This window comes from Trachemys scripta, chromosome 19 (genome assembly GCF_013100865.1).
Source record: "Trachemys scripta elegans isolate TJP31775 chromosome 19, CAS_Tse_1.0, whole genome shotgun sequence".
NCBI lineage: Eukaryota > Metazoa > Chordata > Testudines > Emydidae > Trachemys > Trachemys scripta.
This window is the reverse complement of record NC_048316.1, coordinates 9,879,780-9,903,339: the sequence shown is the minus strand read 5'-3', so window position 1 is coordinate 9,903,339 and position 23,560 is coordinate 9,879,780. Positions and strand designations below refer to the sequence as shown.

General features: G+C 41.1%; 1 protein-coding gene across 8 annotated transcripts in view; it reads left to right on the top strand.

The window, feature by feature from the left end:
• RERE (arginine-glutamic acid dipeptide repeats) overlaps positions 1–23,560 on the top strand; it is a 396,982-nt gene that overhangs the window by 154,864 nt on the left and 218,558 nt on the right. For all 8 annotated transcript variants that reach the window (XM_034753081.1, XM_034753088.1, XM_034753087.1 and 5 more), the window contains exon 3: positions 3,860–3,930. In XM_034753081.1, coding sequence (XP_034608972.1) covers positions 3,860–3,930 — 71 coding nt within the window. The remainder of the gene's footprint in view (positions 1–3,859; positions 3,931–23,560) is intronic.

The window sequence follows — 23,560 nt, the reverse complement described above, 5'->3', positions numbered from 1 at the left end:
TTAGGAGTTTATAATGGGGATGTCGACACAAAGCTCTGCTATAATTTTCTTCTCACTTTATCTTATAAATGAATTAAGAAGCTGGGTCAGAACAGGGCATTCTTTCAATTTCTGTTGTCAATTGGAGACAAGCTTGACTGATGCCGATAAAATTATGAATTCAGACTGCTCCAGTTTCTATTCCCTCTGTATTTTATGTCTTTCTATAAAATAAGCAATAGGTTTCATAGCTTTTTTTTTTTTTTTAAAGAAAAAGTTGTGCCAAGCTCATTTGACTTTATCAAATGCTGCCACAAAATGATTAACAGCACAAGTCCTGATGGATAGCGACTGGCGTGATAAAGTAGACTGTTTTACAAAGCATAGTGTTGTGTGTAGGAATTTGGCATATGGATTTACAGGCATTGGATGTCAAGTTACCATGGTTTCTTTATAAACACTCAGCAGGAAGTGACTTTTTGTTCAATAACAAGGCATTACCATGTAAGTAAAAAAGGAAGGCTGCTATGCTGTTTGTGGGGATCCACCAGCCAAGATGTTAGATTATTCCTGTATTGGGGACTATCATTCAGGCAGGATTTAGCCAACCAGAACTGAAATTTTCTTTGCACCATTGCTGTACAGCTCATCCTTTCTCTCTTCTGCAAATTTATGTTCCATTTTTCTTCGGTGAATGTAACTTTTGATGCACACATGGCAGCTAGCAAAGAGGGCCCTTTAAAAAAAAAAAAAGGGGGTGGAGTGGGGTGTAGGCAGGGCTGGCACTTATATTTAGGCGACCGCCAGGATTGGGGGGGGGAGGGGGGGAGAGCGGCATTTTGCCGCCCTCAGCGGCAATTCGGCGGCGGGGTCCTTCCGCGCTTCAGGTCTTCGGCGGCAATTCTGCCGCGGGTCCTTCACTCGCTCCAGGACCCGCCGCTGAAGTGCCCTGAAGACCGGGAGCGCAGAAGGACCCCCCCTGCCGCAGAATTGCCGGCGACGACCGGGAGTGCGGAAGGACCCCCGTCTAGGGCACCAAAAACCCTGGTGCCGCTCCTGGATGTAGGGGTAGAAAATGCTCCATCCATTCCCTCGTGGCTTCAAGGGTTTTTTTGAGGGGCTTGAACACCACTTCAGTCGATAAAGCTGTGCCAAGTGCACCTGATACTTGAGCTCTCATTCTGGCTGGAGTTTATTGTTGGCAGGCTTCAAACAGTTGCAGTGATTGCTTTTAGCTATTTGATACCTTACAAATCCTTTAGGAATATGTGTCACAATGAGCAGCATTTGTCAGTTAGGGAGTTTCTTGCAGTGCAAAAGGCAAGTTAACCCTCTGAATTAAATACTTCTGTGCTTAGACCTAAACTTGAAGTCTACGCTCTTTCAGACAGGAACATTGTCCATTCTAGAGGAAAATGCTGTCCTATGGATTCATGGATTAATAGAACTGAGGAGCCTAATTTCTGCTTTAAGTTCTCTTTAACTGAACATGCAATTTCAATATTTTGCTGGGTATGCTTGAGTGTTCAAGAGGAATAAGGTGAGATTATTTTCCAATATGCTGTGGCAAGCGGGCACTGGTCTGCCATCACTGGTTAACAGGGGGGATTTGATGTTTGATGTTGACTGAATGGGTCTTGCCTGATTGAGGGTACCCGGGGAGGAAAAACTCTGCAAATGGGTTGGTGGATCCAAGACACAACCACATTAACTTCCAGGTAATAATCCCTTCTTGGATTGATCTTTTTTTTTTTTAATTGGGATTTAAGTTTTAGGGGAATGGTGGTTGTCCTAGGACAAAAGGAAATCGTACATGGAAATATGCAGTAGCAATCTGGAAAAAAGCAAGTTTTGGGAAGTTCAGGATATACAGCGGGAAATTGATTTACACTTCAGTTTAAATAGCTGGTCCAAAAGTTAGCCATTTGAACTTGTTTGTTATGTCCCTGCCACACCGGAGGATACTTTCCTTACTCCTTATTTAGGTGTTCCTGGTACGTACAACGCAAGTCCTATGGAAGCCTAGTTGGATGGATGGTTTTGTGGTTAAGGCACTGGACTGGTACTTAACAGATTTAATTCCTGGCACAAACATTCTCTGTGTCCTTGGCAATTTACTTGATCTCTGGGGGCTGCAGTTTCCTATCTGTATAATGGAGATATTTACTTTTTTCCCCTCACACTTTTGTCTATGTAAACTGTAAACTCTTTAGGACAGGCTTCCTCTTCTATGTTTGTACAGTTCCTAAAACACTGGGGCTAGTGGGCTACTGTGAAACAATCAATTTATCTGCATTGTAAGGGTTAAGGTAACTTGGTCTAATTGCATTTGTAAGAGCCCCGCCTCCTTGTAGCCCCCTGCATCAGTTATCCCTTCCCCAGCCTTTTTTCATCTCGTTCGTACCATGTATTCGTGGAACTCCACTGCCTTTTGCTGTGATAATATTACAATCTAGCAGTATTGGGTTAGATTAGTAGCAATTGCATGGTAGACCACCAACTAATTTAGGAACTGGTGTTTAAGAAGGTAGAACTTTTGAGGCATTATGTCACTACCACATTTTGAATGAGATGTAAAACCTAGGTCCTCATCAATTACAGCCATGGCATCTATCACAGAAGTACTAGAGGCTTTGAGCCTGGTGTCTTGGTGAATTTCCAACTTTGATGATCATGTTCTATCTATCTAGAGTCTTACTGCAATTTCAGTTGTTTTAAGATACTGATGTTAAGCAGTTGCTGAGTTTTATCTCTGACGTGACTGCTTTTCAGTGGTGGAAGAAGTGATTCCTACCCGAGTGAAGTTTGAATATAGCCTGAATAGTGTTTGTAAAGCACTATATTCTCTGTCAGTTTAAAATATTTATGATGATGATGCATTCATAAGTGTAGCCATCTAAGCAGAAGAGCTAGACACTGCAATAGTTTTCCCCTCATCTTTTTTCTTTTACAGTTATTAAGAAATAAGACCATGGAAGAAAGGCTAGTTGTATTTTGAGCACCTGAGGTTTTACTAAGGCACACACCTTTCGCGGAAGTGCGTAGATTCATGGAGAAAGAAGAAAGAAGTGTGTAGATTCATGGAGAATCTGAATAATTAGTTGTGTGTGAATATAAATGAAAAGAGCACTGAGACTATCCGTGAAATATTTGCTTGACTTTGTGAGCAACATCTCTGCTTTCTAGAAAGCTGTATGTGGATTTTCCCATTTCTAAGGTCATTATCATTAACCAGGCAATTCTTTCTCCATTCAGTGCTGTGGTTTTTTTTTTTCTTTCTAAACCAATGCTTTTGTTGTGATTATTGCTGGGATTGTGTTTGTAACACAACAGATCTCATTTTACAGCAACCTTTTAGTGTCCAGTTGTCAAAAACAAACAAAAATAATTACTCAGCCTCTGTCATGTGAAATGTAATTTGAGAAAGCTCAGTTCTTCCCTGAGGAAAATCTAATTTAGTTTACTGCATTCCAGCTATGATTGGTTGCCTTGGTTTTCTTTACAATTAGAAAAGAAAATGTTACTGTTAAGTTTTTAATAGTTAGAAGAGATTTTGATTAGTTTCCTCTCTTGTTTTAGTCTGGTTCATAGGTTATGACCTCATCATTGTATTAGCTAAATTCTGAAGTCTTGTCTGAGTTCATTTGTTTTCTGAACAAAACGTCGCATAAAAATTCACTTTGATTTTATTAAACTATTACTTTGTTTAGGATGAAAATTCTAGCTTCTATTTTTAGACCATAGAATATTTACATTTTATATAATAAACATTGTGGTTCTCTTAGATTATACTGTTTTTTTAATGTGTCCTGTTTTGTACTCTTACTGTCTGAGGTACAGAAGTTAATTGCCATTATTTTAAATTATTTCTTTTTTAAAGATTGCGTATATATTGAAAGTCGCCGGCCGAACACCCCATACTTCATCTGCAGCATTCAAGACTTCAAATTGGTAAGCAGTGCTTTCCATGTTTTTTCCTAACATAGTGGTGATATTGCACAATCTTTTACTCCCTTTAACCCTCCTCCTTTATTAATCTCTAGTAACTTTGTCACTACTGAAACAATGAAGTGCCCCGGTACAGGGAGAGCTAGTTGGTTAATTGGGAGAGACAGAGAACTCTTCACAAGGTTTTATAATCTACATAGCTACCTATTGTACTTTGAGTGCTCTAAGGGGACGTGGTACGGTAGTTTACTGTTTTGCTGGAAAAGCCGATTATAACATTGTCTAGATCAGGGGTCGGCAACTTTTCAGAAATGGTGTGCCAGGTCATCATTTATTCACTTTAAGGTTTCGTGTGCCAGTAATTCATTTTAACGTTTTTAGAAGGGCTCTTTCTATAAGTCTATAATATATAACTAAACTGTTGTTGTATATAAAGTAAATAAGGTTTTTAAAATATTTAAGAAGCTTCATATAAAATTAAATTAAAATGTAGAGCCCCTAGGACCGGTGGCCAGGACCCGGGCAGTGTGAGTGAAAATCTGAACTGAACTGAACTGAAAATCAGCTCGCATGCCGCCTTTGGCACGCATGCCATAGGTTGCCTACCCCGGTCTAGATACTATACTGTAATGATAAATTCTCTATAAATAAATGCTGAAGATGGAGTTGTGGGCAAGAGTTGTGATTTGGTAGCCTGTTGAACTACATGGATACAGGACTGGAGTTGAGATTTAATGACTCCCTCACCATCTCCTCTGAAAGACACTTGTCATGAAAACTGTTAGATTAAAAAAAAAATCATTCAAATCTCCTTTCAAAACCTTCTATCTTAAATGAATTTTTAATTCAAGGGCACATGTCACAACAGTAAGAACTTGAGAGAAGTGTGATAGTGTGATTTCTCTCTCCCCCCTCCCCTCCCAATCCATAGCTTTGTAACATGAAATAAGTTTAACCAAATCCTTCTGCTAGTTTTAAGTGGGCTACACATGCTTATTATAGTGATACAATACAGTAGGAAACAGCCACCTTCCTTCTCCAGGTGTTACAGCATAGGTGGCATCTGTTTTTCTCAGGCCCCTGTTATACCTAAAAGTAATCAGGATGAGTTAGATAGAATGAGGTCCTTAACTGAGAATCTCTTTTATTTTAGCGGCTTTTGTGTCACAAATGTTTATATAACTTAAAAGTTAAAGCAATAAATAATGACAGACCCAGGGTGACATATTACTAGTTTAGATTACCGACCATCTGTTGCTGCTAAAGGTTCTCTTTCCTTTCTCTGGATGCTCCCTCCAATCCCCAGTTAATTTTGCAGGGCTGCAGTGCGGGAGAACGCGTTCTTTTCCTCCGCCTGTTACATTGATGGCTTTCTTCTTCAATATTCATGTCAATGCTAGTTTTCTGTTTTTCCAGACGTCTCCATTATTTACAGTATCCATCCTTTCAGGTAATTATTTACACTCTTCCCTGACTTCTCTGAAGCCTAGCAGCTACCTGTTTCTTGAACTTTTTGTTATTACTTCCACATTTGCTGCTTTTCTGTCATCTCTAACAAGTACAATACGGTTACACCATGAAAAATACTTAAGTGTAAAAAAAAAAAAAAGTGTTGGCTTTTATCTACCAGGTTCTAAGAATGCGTTAAACCCCATTTGTACAATTTTTGCACATTAGCAGGTGCCTTCATGTTTCAGCGACATCTCTCATGAAATGCTGAATTACAATGTGATAGTTGCCATTCTGGATAGAAGTTCCTGCTGAGTTACAGTAATTGCTCAGGGTATTAACAGCAATAAAAGCTGAAGCTTCTGTTGTCAGTATTGGTCTAGTACAACACATTAAAGCTGTCTGCAAAACAATGTGGGAAGCAAAGTGCAATATATTTTGATCCTTTAATAAAAAAAAAAAAAAACCAACAACCTCAGACGGCGTTTCTTACATTTGTTTTCGTTTCGAGGTTCTGTATGCAGCTCACACTTGCAGGGATTTATAATGGTAGGAATGCTGCTGATTCCTATTTATGGAAGGAATATAGTTGCTGTATGCCTATCCCCTTCACACTGTAGCTTCTTTAATTCCCCTGATGGTTTCGTCAATAAAATCGGGGGCATAATGAACGCTTAAAAAGAGACTGATGTTGGTTTTGCTAACAGAAAATGGATCTGCAGTGTTTTTGTCACGGTTGATCTATTTGCTGAGGAAAGGGTAGTATGTACAGTGGAAAGGACACTTGATCTCTCTGCTATGCCAGATTCCAACAAGAAAACGCAATTTTGTTTTGCCCTTAGCAAAACCTGTCAAGTGAAGCAGGGAAAAAAAAAACAGCTTTGAAATGTCACCAACTAATTAAGTACATTATCTTCTTGGTTATCATAAACTAAATGTGGGTTTGGATGCACAGCTGACAGTTTTTTTTTTTTTTACTTCCTTGGTGGTTCGAGTGATTTTGGTGCAATCCAGGCACAGAACTTTTCCCTAGTTATGTTTTTACATCCAGAATGGGTGGGGGAGGGGTGGCGAAAGGACCCTTGACCATGTTTGACAGGTTCGGTCACAGAGACTCCCTTGGGACTGTCACCTGATGTGCTGGAATTACCTATGAGCATGTTTTCCCTGCCAGCTTGGGACTCCAGAACCCTGCCTTGTTGAGCCAGACACGCTAGCCTGCTGCAACATAGACCCAGGTCTAGTCCACTCCCCCAAAGCTGCAGGCTATAAGCAAAAACTGCTCAGCAGGTCACCTATCTCTAGCACTCAGTTCCCAATGGGATCCAAATAAATCAGTTTTACTCTGTATAAAGCTTATACAGGGTAAACTCATAAATTGTCCACCCTCTATAACACTGTTAGAGAGAGATGCACAGCTGTTTGCTCTCCCAGGTATTAATCACTTACTCTGGGCTAATTAATAAACACAGTGATTTTATTAATATAAAAAGTAGGATTTAAGTGGTTTCAGGTAATAGAACAAAGTAAGTCACCAAGCAAAATAAAGCAAAAAACATGCAAGTCTAAGCCTAATACATTAAGAAACTGATTACAGGTTAAATCTCACCCTCAGAGATGTTCCAATAAGTTTCTTTCACAGACTAGACGCTTTCCTAGTCTGGGCCCAATCCTTTCCCCAGTACAGTCCTCGTTAGTCCCAGCAGATATCTTAGGTGGAAGCCAGGGGTGTTCTCATGACTGGCAGCCCCCTTTGTCCTGTTCCACCCCCTTTATAGCTTTTGCATCAGGCAGGAATCTTTTGTCTCTCTGGGTCCCCTCCCCCCAATGGAAAAGCACCAGGTTTAAGATCGATTCCAGTATCAGGTGACATGTTCACATGTCCTGTGAGACCCCCCTCCATTCTTCCAGGGCTGGCCCCGCACACACCCAGAAAGGTTTGCAAGTAAACAGATCATTTACAACCAATTGCCCTAGTCAATGGGAGCCATCAAGCTTCCAAACCGCCATTAATGGCCCACACTTTGCATAATTACAATAGGACCTCAGAGTTCTACTTCATATTCCTCGTTTTAGATACAAGAATGATACATTAATACAAATAGGATGAACACACTCAGTAGATTATAAGCTTTGTAATGATAACTTACAAGAGACCTTTTGCATAAAGCCTATTTCAGTTACACTATATTCACACTCATAAGCATATTTCCATAAAACATTATGGAGTGCAATGTCACAATTTGCATTTTACAAATGGTGACAATAGGGTCCAGCGGTGAGGTAACCTGTCTAAGATGACAAGCAGCTTCGCAACAGAGCTGGGACTAGAACCCAAGAGTCTTCATTCCTGGTTCAGTGCCTGATCCACCTGACTAATTAGCCAGTTCTTCTGTGGCTAATTACACGTAGAGAAAATGCATCAGGGATTTACACCTATGGATATGGCTACTGAAATTCCCTTTTCATTCTGAAAGGTTAAATTGAAAACAGACTTGGGTCTTCCAATAATAGATCTTAAATCATCACTGTCTCCCCCTGCCCTCCAGATTGCAAAGTATGACACCCAATCATTTCAGTGATATAGCCAAACCCTCTCTTACTTAAAAAAAGAAAAGAAAAAAAGAAAGGAAAAAGCTGCTAGATATACTCCTAGAATGGCTGAGATCTTATGTTAAAAAACTCCCTTTTCGCTTTAATAAAGCTTGATCAGGATGACTAATTGTGTAATTAAAACTTTCTTGCCTGTCTCACCTCTGCTAAAATTTACGTGAATTAAACAAAAGAAGTGGTGGGGGAGAGGGATAGGATGACACCCAGCTTGATGGATCTGTATGGACTGAACTGCCATAGCTGCCTCTGGAAGCGATAGGTTCACATGGCAAGTGTTATGGATTGTTTCAGAACAGCCTATAATCTAATCTCTAGATTGTGCTGCCTAGGAAAAAAAAACAATAATCGTCCTCCCCTCACATGCTCTTTCAATCTCCCACTGTCATAGCATGTACGTTGCTATGTTTTCTCACATTAGTATATTGCACTTATATTACAAGTCCCTCTGACACTTTAAGATGAATCAATTCTGCTAAAAGAGATACTAGAAGAACATCCCTTTTCATTTCCTGAAGAACAGTCCCTGCTCACCAATAGCCATTAAGTCCCAGTGATAAAGCTTTAGTTACTACTGCTCTTCTCTTTGTAATCTGTCTCTACTGCTGTGCTGTTCATAATTTTGTTTCACTTGGACATCTACAGTGTTGAGGAGCTGGTTCATTCTCTCCATAAATTGCTCCTCAAGTGTTAATGGGTCTAGGAGCAGCAGCAGACTTGGTTCCAAAGCTCATTGTTACAGACTTCACTTGAGATCAGAAGCTAACCCTTCGCATTTTTCTATGGCACCTGGAAATCAAATGGGGGTTAGAGGAAAGAAAGCAGGAGTAGATCATAAAGTGATTTTGCCTTTCTAGGTGCACTGTATTAGAAATTGTCGCAGATAACATTTGTGGTCTCCTATGTAAGGCATTTCAATGATGGCTATCTCCTTCAAATATTCAGTTATGGGTAAATCTAACTGTAAGTGGAACTGTGAAGTAAAGAATGATGTCTGAGATGATCTAAAGAGAAACCTGTATCCTCCGGGATAAAAACTCTGGATGAAATCCTGGCCTCATTGAAGTCATTGGCAAAACTGCCATGGACTTCAGTGGCATCAGGATTCCACTCTCTCTTCGGGCAACAGTTACTTGAACTTCTAAGAATGAAGCTTCCATCCATAAGCTGAGTATGGTAGTGCCATGGACTCAATTTTCTTTTTTCTAAGTCACTTATAGGTGAGTTTGATATCTTTGCTTATGTCATAAGCAAACTGAGTAGCCTCATGGGTTTCAATGGGACTACTCAATATGCATAAGAATATCAATCTGACCCTATTTGTTGGATGTATGGTGGCTATTAAAGATTAACTTCTAGCAGACAACACCTCCAATTTAATAGTCTTAGTATCTTTTGTAACATTTGTTATTAATCCATACAATCTTTGATTGGTTCTGCTAATCTCTATCTGTACTCAGGACAGTATCTTTCTTCTATGATATGTTAGTCATGCTGACCTACAACTGACATTCATAGTCTCATATGGTTGTGGAAAACTGGTACAAAAGACGTACTGTAGTCAGTTACTGCTAGCCCAGATATCTATGTTACGCCTATCTAATAACTCAGCACAAAAATAATTCACTCAAAGGCCAACTCTGCATTGGTGGTGCCAGGCATGAGTAAAGGTTGCTGTCCTAGCCTGGGGTAGGAACTCACGGGGAGCTAAATCTTCAGGTATAATGGTGACCAGCATTGTGCCCTTGCCAAGTGGGAGATGGCATGCCTTGGGCTAACATTAGTTAAGAGCTCTTATCTTAGGGAACCAGTGCCATGTGACAGTCATTTCTCTAGACCATTGCACCAGTGCAGAATGTAGTGCCAGCCATCGCTGTCGGAATCGCATTATCTTTAAAAAGTACATTTAAGGATTGTTTATGGTTTAATGACTCTTGAGAGAATGAACGTGAACTAAATATATACAACTCCGTCAAAAACTTAACAGAAATACCAATCTGTTATGAGATTTTTTTTTTTTTGGCCATACCTTGTTTTCTTGTTCTGAAATACCTTCTAAACATGATAAATGACCCTTTAATGAAAAGTCTCAACTTTTTGTTGAAAATTACTTTGAGGAAATTGGTGTTGATCTGAAGGTGGAGGGTGGTTAATAGAATGTTGCTAAGGAAAAAAGGATACGTGAGGATTTAACAATATTGCTTGTTTTTCAGTACCGGAATCTCTGTGCCAATCATGAGTTTAATAAATGTTTCACTCAAATTTGCTATGAAAGGACCACATTTTTTGTGTGCAGAATTTAATTGGATTAAAGTACTGCACTTTATAAGGCCAGAGGAAAAAGAAAACATTCATGTAACTGTATTTAAGCTTCAATAAAACTGAAAATTCAGCCACAAATTGCTTAGTAAGTTCTCAGTATTTATATTTCAAGCTTTGAAATTGGCACAGTTAGTGAACTAAAAAACTTTAACTGCTTGGTGCACATGGTGGTGGTTCACTTTGAGAGCTGTTTTGTTGAGAACATTAATATACTCAGCTTTTGACTTGGGGGATAAGAAAACTCTCTGTTCATGATCAAATTCAGTATGAATGTAGTATCTGATACTGCATGTCTTTCATTGAGGACTATATCATCATAGGTAGAGGGATTTGATAATCTAATGAGTTTTTCCATCTTTGATTACCATGTTTCTGATGAGAATTTGTGTTCAGTGTTGGTCTGAAATACATACAGAAGGTCCTTCACCAGGAAGGATGGGTTTGGGGTTGAGCGAGGGAACAGAAAACATATTTGGTTAAAAGAATGCTGCCATGGGATTTATGAAATAGACTTTTTGCTCATTACAAACATGACTTAGAAGTTTGAAACTGGAAATAATTAACCAGTTGAATGAATACACATTGGTAGTTGTTGAAGGGTTGTTTGTGAATGCCAGGCTGGGGGAACTGAAATATTTACCTTTAGGGTAGGGAAGGAAGCACAAAGAAAGACATTAACTTTACAAATTAGTTTTAGGCCTATTGACCATAACCCTCCCTTTCAAATATTCTCTGTATATCTTCTGTGAGGTCTTTACTTTTCACTTACTGCAAACACCTATTTTAGGACTGTCCCTCACAAGGCCTCTTCAAACTCTCTAGATTCTGGAGCAGGGTGGGGTGCACATTCCAGCTTTGGAAAATGAGGGCCACTTAGGCATTACAAGAGGACATTTGTACCCTACACAGCTACCAAGAATCATGCCTGTATTTTCTAAAAGCTATTAATTTTTTTGAAAACATTAAAGTACTGTTGTGATAATCGAGCCTACAAATTTACCCTGTTTGTGAGCTTAACTGTGTAAGAAGAGAGTGTAAGTGGAATGGCACAATAATGTACAACAACAAATGCTAATGGGAAAAGTTGCAAAAGTGAGACACTGACTTAGTACAAACAAAAAGGCAGACTGATATTGTTCAAGGACTGTGTTAAGATTGAGTGGTAAATAAGAGGAGTAGAGGACTAGAAAAGAATGGATCAGAATTGGTGTGTTGCAAATTAGGCCTAATTGGTGGACAAAATAATGAAGGGATGGGCTATTTCACTCATCACTCCCTTTTGTGGTTCTTAAAGAAAAGCTAGTAGAAAATCTGACTGTTGAAGTGAATTTCACCATCATGACTGCCATCCCCACCATCTCCTGGGAACCTGGACCATCTGGATCCATTCTGAGCAATATTCTGACCAAACCACAGATTGGGCCAGATAACATCATCACCTCCACTGGCTCCAGCTAAATCCCAGCCAGCTGGGATATGAGACTTTGTCCCCCCCATCCCTTTTCCTTCATGTATCCTTGTTCTTCCCTGACTTATTTCTTCTTTCCTATCTCTCTTTTTTCCTTCTGTATCATAAGAATCTGGCTTAGCCAGCCAAGACATTGTGTTTTGCAACATTGCTGTAAGCTTGTGACCAACAAGAGGCAGCTAAAGGCAATGTCCTAAGTAGCCCGATGCTGGTACAAGTTTACCAGGTCTCAGAGTGACTAGGGAGATTGTGTGCTGTCTCTGTTTTCCCCCCAGCAATCAGATGACAAGTGGAAGTCAACATCAGAGACAGAAGCTGCATTTTCTATCTCTGCTAGTCTTCTCTCTCCCCGTCTCCCCCTATTTTGCATTAAACCAAGCCTGTGCTCACAGAACCCAAGTTCTAAAATTACACTCTGCTTTCAGTTTGGACCTAATATGCACGTAAAGTGGGCGGCGGGGAGGGGGGGGGGGAAACAGGCCAGGTCTTGGGAATCATCCTCCTCAGAGGTTTCATCCTATTGAGTCTTTACCATGGGCCTGATTTTTCAGAGGTGTTGAGCACTCCCAGCTCCCACTGACTTGAGTGGGAGTTGTGGGAGCTCAGCACTTCTGAAAACTGGACCTGTAGGTTCTTAGTATTTACCTGGTCTGGTATCATATAGTGCAGGGTTGCTTTCTCTAAGCTGATCACATGGAAGTGAGAGGTGGTTCCTGCAGTTCATGGGCTGTGGCAAGTGAATTTTCTTGTGAATGGAACTTCTCGTGGAGCTGCAGATGATTTACTGATTTTTGTACTGTGGTATTGGCTTACATTTTTAGGATTGATTTTACTGTTAGGATTCATTTTAATGTTTGGATTTTAAGAAATTGGTTAAGCTTTGAGATTTATGTGAGCGCATGGTATGAAAAGATATTACAGAGAAACTGAATACCATCAATTCATTTGCAAGAAAAGTTTTGATTTTTGTGTATTTGGTCCAGTGAGGAACTGAGGTTCTCCCCAGTATGTTTGAATATAAGAACACTTAAGGGAAAATTCAGTTCTAGTTACATGCAGATTCACCATGGGACATTTGAGGGAAGGGGAGGCAGTTCATTTAATTAGCCCCCCACCCCCACGTGAGAGAGAGAGAATTCCTCCCATGGGAAATACCACACATTTTTAGGAACCAAAACAACGAGTCAGGAGTCAAGAGCAAGGCAAAACTCAGCATTTTTAAAGGGCACTGTTTTAAATCTCATACCTTATTTTCATTCCTCTGAACCCTGCTCAAAAAGATCAGTAGTAGCTAGAAACTGAGCGTGAGTGCAAACTTTCACTTGCACATTTCAGCTGCTGGCAGCCTGCTGAGATCCACCCGTGCCAGGTTCAAAAACCAGCTGCACGTTGTAGGAGCCTTTTAGCTCCTAAAGTTGGTAGGATTTCAAGATGGAGTTAAAAACAGCAGAGAAAATACTTTCAAGATGTTTTTCCTGCTGCGCTTGTTCCTTGACGTAACACATTCTTGGAAGGCAGATAAGCCGTGCACTGGCCCAGTCAGTGCGTCTACTATTCAGTCCGATTTTGACTTTCATGATATTAGTAAATTTTCTATTCCCTTTAGGCAGTTTTTTCTAGCTATTTCTTTCTATAAGAGTTTTACTGCATTTTCCATATCTATGTTGCTTACTAACTAGGATTTGCTGAACTGATTGTAAATTTTACTCATTATATTGATTTCAGCAAACTTTTTGTCTTTCCATTAATTCTGGGTGACTGACTCCCTGCAATTGATTACCGATATTTCTGTTGGCAGCAACAGGGCTCTGTATGCTGGAGATTTAAATGTAAATATGATTGGTAGTCCTCTCACAAATCCTTTCTACAATGTTTCAAAAGGGTTCTATAGGAAGCCCATAAATCTTCCGGCAGTTGACACAATGCAGCATAAAGGTAACTTTATTGATTGTTCTTTAAAGACGAGGAGTGTTGCCAAAACCATTTTAGCCTGATCTGAACCAGATCCAGTTGGCAAATCTTCCACTAGGCACCGAGGTCTAATAAATTCCACAAGCGCACACAGATCTAATACAGTGTAATGATAGAGCTGTGGGAGAAAAAAAATTGATTATAGGGTTCCAGACAATATCATTAACTTTCCTTGCTATAATACACCAGATGTCTTCACTAATAGACTATTTTTTGTTAATTTAGCTTTTATAGGATCACATTGATCATTTAAGTTTCTTGATATAAGTGTTGAGTTATAAATTTTAGTGTGTGCATGTGTGTTCACAAAAATGACAGCAGAAACTCACAGGTGTTAAGAGCACATGTCCATTTGTAAATACTTGAGCAGAAATTAGATTATTATAACCGGAACCTTAACTTTTTAATTACTGACTAATAGCCTATTGTGTCTAATGTGGAAGGTGAATGGTGGAGGGTGAGGAGAGGGAAGCTGAAAGATAGGAATGAAAAATGTTCCATAAGAATCTCTTCTTGATCGGACAACGATGATTTTTCCAGCTGCCTGTAATACCAGGTTGTTTAAATACAAATTACATGGCAGTGAAACAGACGTCTTTTCCAAAGCAAAAAGATGTGCAGCGTTGTAAAACGGGCTTAAAGTGAACATTTGTTTTCTTTGTAATGGAATGTACTGCTGTACTGCGGTACATAGTTCATTTTTGTTGCACCTGTGTTTTTCTCCCTTAGAAGAACAAGATGCCCTTGTATTTGAATTGGATCACTTACAGTGCCCATTTTTAGCCAGTGCTTTTGGTATGCTGTCAAGGCAGCAGTTTTGCTGAAAAGTGACACATCACAGAATTATAAGAATGCAAAACAGTGCTCACTAGCTTTGGTATTTGTGTTAAATCTTCTTTGAGTGCTTGTCCCTATGTGTGTGGGTATGCATGTGCTCCGTGGACCTGAGACTGGAGCATTCTTGCAAGCAGTGTCCATTGGTCCCCACCTGTGCCCTTTCTCTCCTCATGCTCCTACCTGATTGACTGCCTCTCCAGTTCCTTCTGCCATGTGGTCTGAGTCAGAATCTCCAGTGTCTGGAGCTTCTCCTTTTTCTTGAGCTTGATCCTGGTCTTCAAACTTGTAAATATTTCAAAGTTTTCTACAGTTTTAGATCTGTGGTATAGTTAGTTGTTAGTTTTATTAGTGTAATTAATGAATTACAAGTGTCCTCCACCCTAAGGAAACCTTCCCCTTCCTCGGTATGGGAAATACTGGGCTTTAAAAACTGCCTCCTGTCCCTGCTCTTTCTTGGTCAGTGATGACCATCAGTACTGCCTTTGTTAACTCAGAGAAATGTATATCTCTGTCAAGTGCAGTGTCTCATCTTTCTCCAGCTGGAAAAAATAGGTGACAGAACACTGCTTAAAAAGCACTTTATGGAGAAAGCCAGGGGCCTCACTCAGACCAAGACCAGAGTCATTGAGGAGTATGCATTCTAGATGAAATCTGACACACGATCAGGAAAGAGCACAACCAGGAACCTTTTGTCAGAGTTTCCTTGTGAGAACAGGGGATGTTTTCATAAGCACAAGAACAGGCACTCGTCTGAGTATATTCTGAAGAGGACAGATCCCTCCTGACCTGTCCAAGTTGGAGGAGCCTTTGCACCCAGTTTGCAAGGATTTAAGATGTCCTAAGGACAGTGATAAAAGGTGCATAGGAGCAAGGCTTCACCGATACCAGGCTCCACACTGGCAATGATTCTGCTGCGGTACTGTCCAGTTTGAGATACCAAGAACCATCAGTGCCATCGAAGAGCACCTGACCGGAGACTCATTCACTGGTGGTACCACTACATCCCTGTGTGGATCTGCCAACCAAGAGCTTTTGCACATCGACTCCAGTGGGACAGCCGGACAAGTCCTGGGGACTTTGGGGAGAGCGTGAATATATACCACTTCACATTAGATCTTTGTTCTGGATGAGCAGCGTTTCCTGTTGTCGAGACCTATCCTCACCTTGAAGGTTTTGATCCCATCAGGAGAAACGGGCTATGGGAAAAGAAGTTCATCCCCGAATTCTGTCTACTAGCCATGGTTTTCCTTCAACAGAACTGATGACATTGCCAGTTGAGCTGGATCTGAACCTTTCATCCTTTGGAGAATCAGATGTACTGGAGGAACTGTCAGTGATTCCACCGAGGAAGAGGAAGCCAGATAGGAGATCAAGAGCTTCCTGGAACCAGCCTTGTCTGGTGGTTCCTCATGCCTTGGGGACCTCTGCAACCCAACTTTGATCCCTCATACAGGCTCTGTTGGGGCCCATGGGACTGGTACACATGACACCCTGGGTCTTTGCCATCTAATAGAGAGTCATATCACTTATTCCCTTCAAGAGTGCAACTAGAACTTCCTCCTGAGCATGTAGAAGAGGAGGGGTATGAGATGGATCCGCCAGTATTGTCAGGGGTATCCTCCTTATCTCCTGTTGAAGCAGTTGCTCCAGCTTTGTTGTCTCCTCTGGATGACCAAAAGCAGTTCCAGGCACTGCTATGGAGGGTGGTGGAAGAGTTCCAGATCTCTCTAGAGGAGGTCCAGGACACACAACATAACCCTCTGGACATTTTGCAAACCATGGGATCCAGCAGGGCAAGGGCTGTATGGCATACACTAACAAAATACATCTCTACCCCTTAAGGGGGCAGAGAACTGTACTTTGTCCTGGCAGAAGGAGCTTGAGTTATTTACCTACCCATACTACACTGAACTCCAAGTGTGACTTTCTAAATTATTCAAAGCTTCTAGATTTCAAAGACAAATTGCCACAGAAAAACAGGACTCAGTTTAGGCCCTTATCGAGGAAGGGAAGCTGGTGGTCAGAACTTTGCTACAGGCTAGAGTCGATGCTGCTAGTACACCAAGATCAATGGCAACTGCCATCGTGATGCACTGGGAATCATGACAACATTACTGTCCCTGGAAAAAGGAAACCGCTCTCAATGTGAAAGATGCATACTTTCATGTGGACAGTCACCTTTCCCACAGAAGATTCCTCAGGTTTATGGTTGGTCCGAAACACTATCAATGGAATACTTCTGTTTGGTCAGCAGCAGCACCCTGGGTCTTCATGAAAGCATTTTCAATAGTAGCAGCAGTAGCACAGTTCAGGCAGGGTGGCTCCACCATCTTCCAAGGTTTAGATGACTGGCTTCTCACATGTGGGGTATGCCTAGAAGTCCTGACATCAACTTTGTTACTGCTCCATCTCCCAGAATCTCTGGGAAACGGTGTGAGGAAAAGTCTACTCTGACTCTCCCACAGCCTGTAGAATTTATAGGAGCGACCTTACACTTGGTCAAGATGAGGGCTTTTCCCACTATGGATAGATTTCATGCCCAGAGCAGTCTGATAAGCTAGGTTACACACAACCCAGGAACACCAGTTCAGATTTGCTCTCACTCTTTCGGGGGCATTTGGTGCCATGTACTTTATGTAATGCCATTAACCAGACTCCACCTCTATTCCCTGTAGTCTTAGTTTCAAACAGTATATGCACCAAACAAACAGAGCATGAAAGCCACAGTGACAACTCACATCAAGGTGAAAGCCTTGCTGACTTGGTAGACAGGTCATGGATAAGTGTGCATGGGTGTTTCTTTTCTAGCCCTTATTCCCAACAAGATGACTACAGATGCCTCCTTGTTAGGCTGGGAGTTTCACATGGATGGCCACATGGTGCAGGGGACTTGGATGTTGCAGGAAGCCAGAATGCACGGAAATGTTTTCAAACTCAGAGCAGTCTGAGAAACCTGGAAAGCTTTCATCTAGTCTTGTCATATCTTAATAATGTCGGATGATAAAACAACTATGTCCTATATAAGTAAGCAGGGAGGGGAAAGATCCATCTCCTTTTGTATAGAAGTGGTCAACTTATGGAACTGGTGTATCGGGAACCACATCACTCTATCAGCAGCGTACCTCCCCAGAGCCCAGAATTTGCTGGCGGACAACCTCAGCAGGCACTTCACTGTTGATCACAAGAGGGAGTTACACTATTCAATGGTGAACAGCATCTTCACTTTGGATCTGTTTGCCAGCCAGACAAACTGTAAGTGCGACAGGTACGGCTCCAAGGGAGCTTAAGGCCAGTGCTCCAGAGGCAATGTTCTCCCTCTCCTGGACAGACCACTTGCTACCTTGGATTCTTGTATAAAATTTGACAGATAAGAACACAAACCATCCTCTGTCCAAATGGTCCAGACAATTCTGGTTCCCAAGTTTCCTGTGAATGTCAACCTGTCTGCCTATCAGGGTCTCTTGACTTGAGAGAAAGTCAAGTGCATTTATCCAAGCCTGGATACTCTGCACCTCATGGCAGGTATATGGTTTATGGTCAAATGTGGTCATTGAACATAGAACATTCCTGCTCTGAAGCTGTACATGCTGTTCTTAATAGCTGAAAGGATTCCACCAGAAAATGTTATCTAGTCAAGTGGGAGCATTTCTCTGCCTGGGCTCAGCAGAATCGTATGTCTCCAGAAACTGCAGATACTTCTGCTAGCTTGAATTACCTCCTTACCCTCAAGATAATGGGTCTTTCCTTTCGCTCTCTACTGGTTCACCTGGAGGCACTTATCATGTCTCACCCATCAATGGACGGCTACTTTTTCTTTTTATGCACCCAGTAATGTCTAAGTTTCTAAAAGACTTTATTAGAACCTTGCCACCAGTAAGGAAGTCAACCTTTCACTGAGAGCTCTCATTTTGTTCTTTCATCACTCACTAAGCCACCTTTTTGGACCTCTAACTGTGTTTTGATGTCTCACCTGTGAATGCAGGTTACCACCTTTGTTGCCATCACCTTGGCCAGAAGCGTGGGTGAAATTAGTGCCCTAATGGCAGACATAACGTACACAATATTCTGTAAAGAGACAGTCTTGCTACGATATCAAAATTTACTTATTTTGCACAAATAAGACTATACACTTAACTCTGTTCTTTCCAAAGCCCCAGTTTTCCTGCAAGGAGAAAGAGGTCTCATTCCTTTAATTGGAGGCAAACATTGGTATTTTACCTGCAAAGAACAAATCAGAACAGTCACTTAGACTATATGTTGCCATAGTGGAACGAGTCAGAGGACAAGCTGTGCCCTCCCAAAGGAACCTCTAAGTGGATCTCTGGCAGTGTCCTACTTTATCAGTCGGCATGTGATTTCTTTGCCCCCCTCACCTCCCACGCACAAGGCTTACTTTACAAGAGCACAAGCAGCCTCAGTAGCAATGTGGAGCTCCATCCATACATTCACTAGACATTCCACCTTGGTCCAGGTCTTCTCCACTAACACATCCTTTCTACAAGCAGCCATACCACCTGCATCCTTGCACCCTCCTTGCTTGTCAGTCACCCACAAGGGAATACTCATAGGGACCAGCACTTGGAGAGCAAAGGAGAGTAAAGGTTGTTTACCCTATTGTAACTGGAGAGCTTCAGTATTCCACTAATCACCCTCCTTCTCCTCTGCTCCAGATCATGTCTGGATTTGCAGTAGAGGAGGGACGGTAGAGGCGGTTGTCCCAAACTGCCTCTTATACCCTCCAAGCGGAACACGAGGAGATCAAGGGCACAGGCACAGACCAACAGACACTGCTTCCAAGAATTCTACAAAAAGAAGAACAGGAGTACTTGTGGCACCTTAGACACTAACAAATTTATTAGAGCATAAGCTTTCGTGGACTACAACCCACTTCTTCGGATGCATACAGAATGGAACATATGCATCCGAAGAAGTGGGCTGTAGTCCACGAAAGCTTATGCTCTAATAAATTTGTTAGTCTCTAAGGTGCCACAAGTACTCCTGTTCTTCTTTTTGCGGATACAGACTAACACGGCTGCTACTCTAAAAGAATTCTACAAACTCACATGTATGGAGTGCATATGTAACCACAATGGAATATACATAAGGACCAAACATCTTGAAGAACTCTCATTACAATAGGGTAAGTAACTTCCATTTTTCCTGGGATGTTTTCTTTTGAAAAGATTATGTATTGCAAAACATTCACTTGAAAAGCAAGTTCTTTGGTCATTAGTATATGCTGCCTTTTTTTCCCCCTTGCCTCCTCTCCTCCCTTTACTTAAGGGAGTCCTATCACCTGTAAATGATTTTGCCTGATAAGAGTGATGGGAGGGTTGGGTCACTTACAAAGGGCAGAATAGCATACTGTAAATGCTTTCCTTGTTTGCTTTGTTGTAGAGATGTGGATTGAATGAATGCTACAGATTTAAAATCCAAACAGCCCTTGCTCTTTATTCAGACAGTTGGGGTATGAGATACACTTGAGTGTGGGTAAATAACTCTTACAGTATTATTTTATACAGTAGTTACCCTGGAGCCTGTCTTCTATATTTATTTTTGTGCTAGACCTTTTTGTTGGGTGGGTTATATTATAGGCCTTTGGGAAGGGCGTATTGGATTAATAGAGAGGACTTTGGTTAGGTGTAATCTCATAACAAGATTTAATTTATATCTATATTTGTTTTATTGCTTTTTGTTCTGTGCCTCTGCCAGTAACTGCCTCTTTATCTTTTGCAAAAATATCGATGGTAGCAAACCTCAGCTAACTCTTCAGTTATTTTGTAATGTACACTAAAAAAACAGGAAAGCACTCATCTGAGGAAGTTTTTAGTTTGTGGTTCTTTGTCAGCATGGATTAAGCAAGGCAACATGTAGCCCAAGCCTTGCTTTTCTTTTCTACCCCCATCTTTTTGCCTTGAGGAAGCATTTTTTCACCCACACATTTAAGTGCATGTTGGATCTCTCAGGATGCTACTTCCCAAGTAGTTTTGTTGTGTATCAAGAGTAATGCCACTTGATAATGGGTGTTACCTTGTGGGTAAATTTGAGGGACAGCACTGGAATATGTTACTGCTCTGTTATGGCTTTAATACCTCACATTCATATAGCCTGACCTTTGAGTAATAATTGTAGAAAAGAGGAAAATGAGGAATGAATTGGACTGTCATACACGAAGATTGTTTATTGCTTCATTATTTGAGAGTGAGGCTTGTTCTGCTGTCTTTGTATAGCCAATTCTTAAGGCCCGCTAGCCTTTGTTATCTCACCCTTATTATTTAAAGGGGAGCAATTTGTGCTGGAGTATACGCTGAAATATATCAATTTTCATCAATAACTATTTTGCAAGACTTTTTCTTGCTTTTAGAGTGTATTATTGAGGATATTTGCTTCAAGGGCTGCCTCTTGCACTGCTTTCTGCTCCTTTTAATGTAATACTTCATTGCACTGAAGCCATACTGAATTGGTTGTTTTTACAACACATTGCTGTCAAAATGCCATATTTATAACTTTATTTCAGGACCCAGAGCAGAAAGGATGCTTGTGATGGGAAGAACTTTTATCCAGGCATAGATTCTACTCAAGCTGGTATTCAGGAGCCTACCTAAATACTTCCTGGCAACCATATGAATCAAAATGCCCTACACATTGTAGTAATAATACCAGGCTCACTCATCTATTTTAGCTGATAGATCCCTTTTTCGGCTGAGTTGTCCTCATTTAAGGACTTGAGCTCTTATATCTGTGAAATAACTAGCTGAAAAGTCATGTCTCTTCCTACCACAAGTTCTGATTTTTTGAAACTAATTTTCATCATCTGCCTCATCTTTGCCCTCAAGAAGCGAGCCATGTTTCTCAAGCAGTTACCTTCCCCATAAAGTGCCCTACCAGCAGCGATCTTCAAGACTGAAAACCAAACCCTGGTTTGAACAGGTCATATCTGGCTAAAATCAGGTGATTCCTCTCCTCCTTCTGAGATTCTGGAGAAGAGGTGGGATTTTGGGTTTCCTGTGAGAATGGTCTAGGATCCGCTCAGCCAATGGTACACCCCTTCCCATTGCCAAACTCCTTATTTCACTCCTTTCTTTACGTCCCCATAAAAGGGCACACTTTCTCTTCCGTATCAAGGCCTGTTTATCAGAGTTGAAATCATTGCACGCTTTCTCCATATTATGCCTTCCAAAAGAGTAGACTTGAGGATCTTTGTAAATGACAGGAGATTGAAGATGCATGCTAGTTCTGCGTTGGAAGCATCTGAATCAATTTGTGAAATATCAAAAGTTCACTATGGAATTAAATATTGGTTGCAGCCCTGGAAAGAGATTTCATTTTGATTGCCCTCAAGGAAGCGTACCTCCAAATCCACCATCATATAGAGTCCCTCCTTTTCAATCTTTGTTCTCTGCACCTTCATCAAACTATTGACTGTTATTACTTACAGCTGAGAGGGAGAATGCAGGATCCTAACTTGGATGACTGGCTCATGCAGTGAAAGCCCATTAGCGCACCAAGAGAGTTATCGGCAAGATGTTATTGATGCTCTCTCACGTAGGGCTGTTGGTGAGCTAGGGAGAGAAGCTCCCTTTAGCAGTTTACACTTGCCTTGAGTTAGATGTAGGCACAGCCCAAGCAAAACCTTCTAAGTCTTGTATTGACTAGGAAGAACAGTTCATTTTTCTCCTTTTAGCTAACATGTAACGCTAATGTGAGGTAAAATTCTCGCGAAGACAACGCAATCTGTAGTATTAATGCATTAGGGGGTTGCAGTAAAGACTATGAGGGACCCTAGAGTTTACCTTGACCTGCGAATGCAATAAAAACTACAAAATTGCCTGGTCTTCACTAGGCTTTTACCTTGTGTTAGTTTCCTTAGCTGACAAAGATAACCCATCAAAATCTAGTTAAGACGCACCCAAAAAGGATTTCTTCCAACAATGCTGTAGTTTAAAAAACAAACAAACCATGTGTTTCTTGTGGGCATTTTAATCTCCTCTGAAGACCTGTTTCTAGTTCCACATTAGGTATCCTTCCAGCGGGGAGAAATTCTGGAAGCCTTTGTTCTTATTTCTCCTGCAGAATACATCTATCCGCGAGTGGGTGTGTCTCCAGTAGAATGTGTATCCAGATCCTCCCAGTATATTGGTCCTTTCATTCATGTTATGGCACCAACCTGCTTCAGCAGTTTGCCACTTCTTAACATTCCGATGAAAATGATTCTACAGGATAGGTAGCCTAGTGGATTATATGGGGGCTGTTTAAAAATGTGTTCTAGTTGGTATCAGTACCTGTGCAGCTCGAACACCGGGGCCTCACTGCAACACCTCTGCATATTACCACAAGCAAATGTGGAGGGTTTTCTTTTAAAAAATACCTAAAATTGCGAGCAAAATACAATCATTTTAATGGCCCATAATAGATCTGAACTGCTACTGTTGAGGTAAATGCCATTCATAAATGGGTAGTAGTAATGCCAATAACATGTAAATAACATTCTGTCAGGAAACTTTCTGTTTTTTTCCCTAATCGCATTAAAATGAAATACAGCGAAACTTGCCTCAGTGATCATGTCTGCATCAGTATTTCTGATGGGAATTTCAACATGAGTGGGAAATTTAACATGAGACTTTGTACTCCACAGTTTTTTATCCTCGCGCACAATTATTTCAAATTTGGTGACAATATATACCTCCAGACCAGTAGCACCGCTATGGGCACCCGCATGGCCCCATAATATGCCAACATTTTTATGGCTGACCTGGAACAACACTTCCTCAGCTCTCGTCCACTCACGCCCCTTCTCTACCTACGCTACATTGATGACATCTTCATCATCTGGACCCATGGGAAGGAGACCCTGGAAGAATTCCACCATGATTTCAACAGCTTCTACCCCACCATCAACCTCAGCCTGGACCAATCTACACGGGAAGTCCACTTCCTAGACACCACAGTACAAATAAGCAATGGCACATTAACACC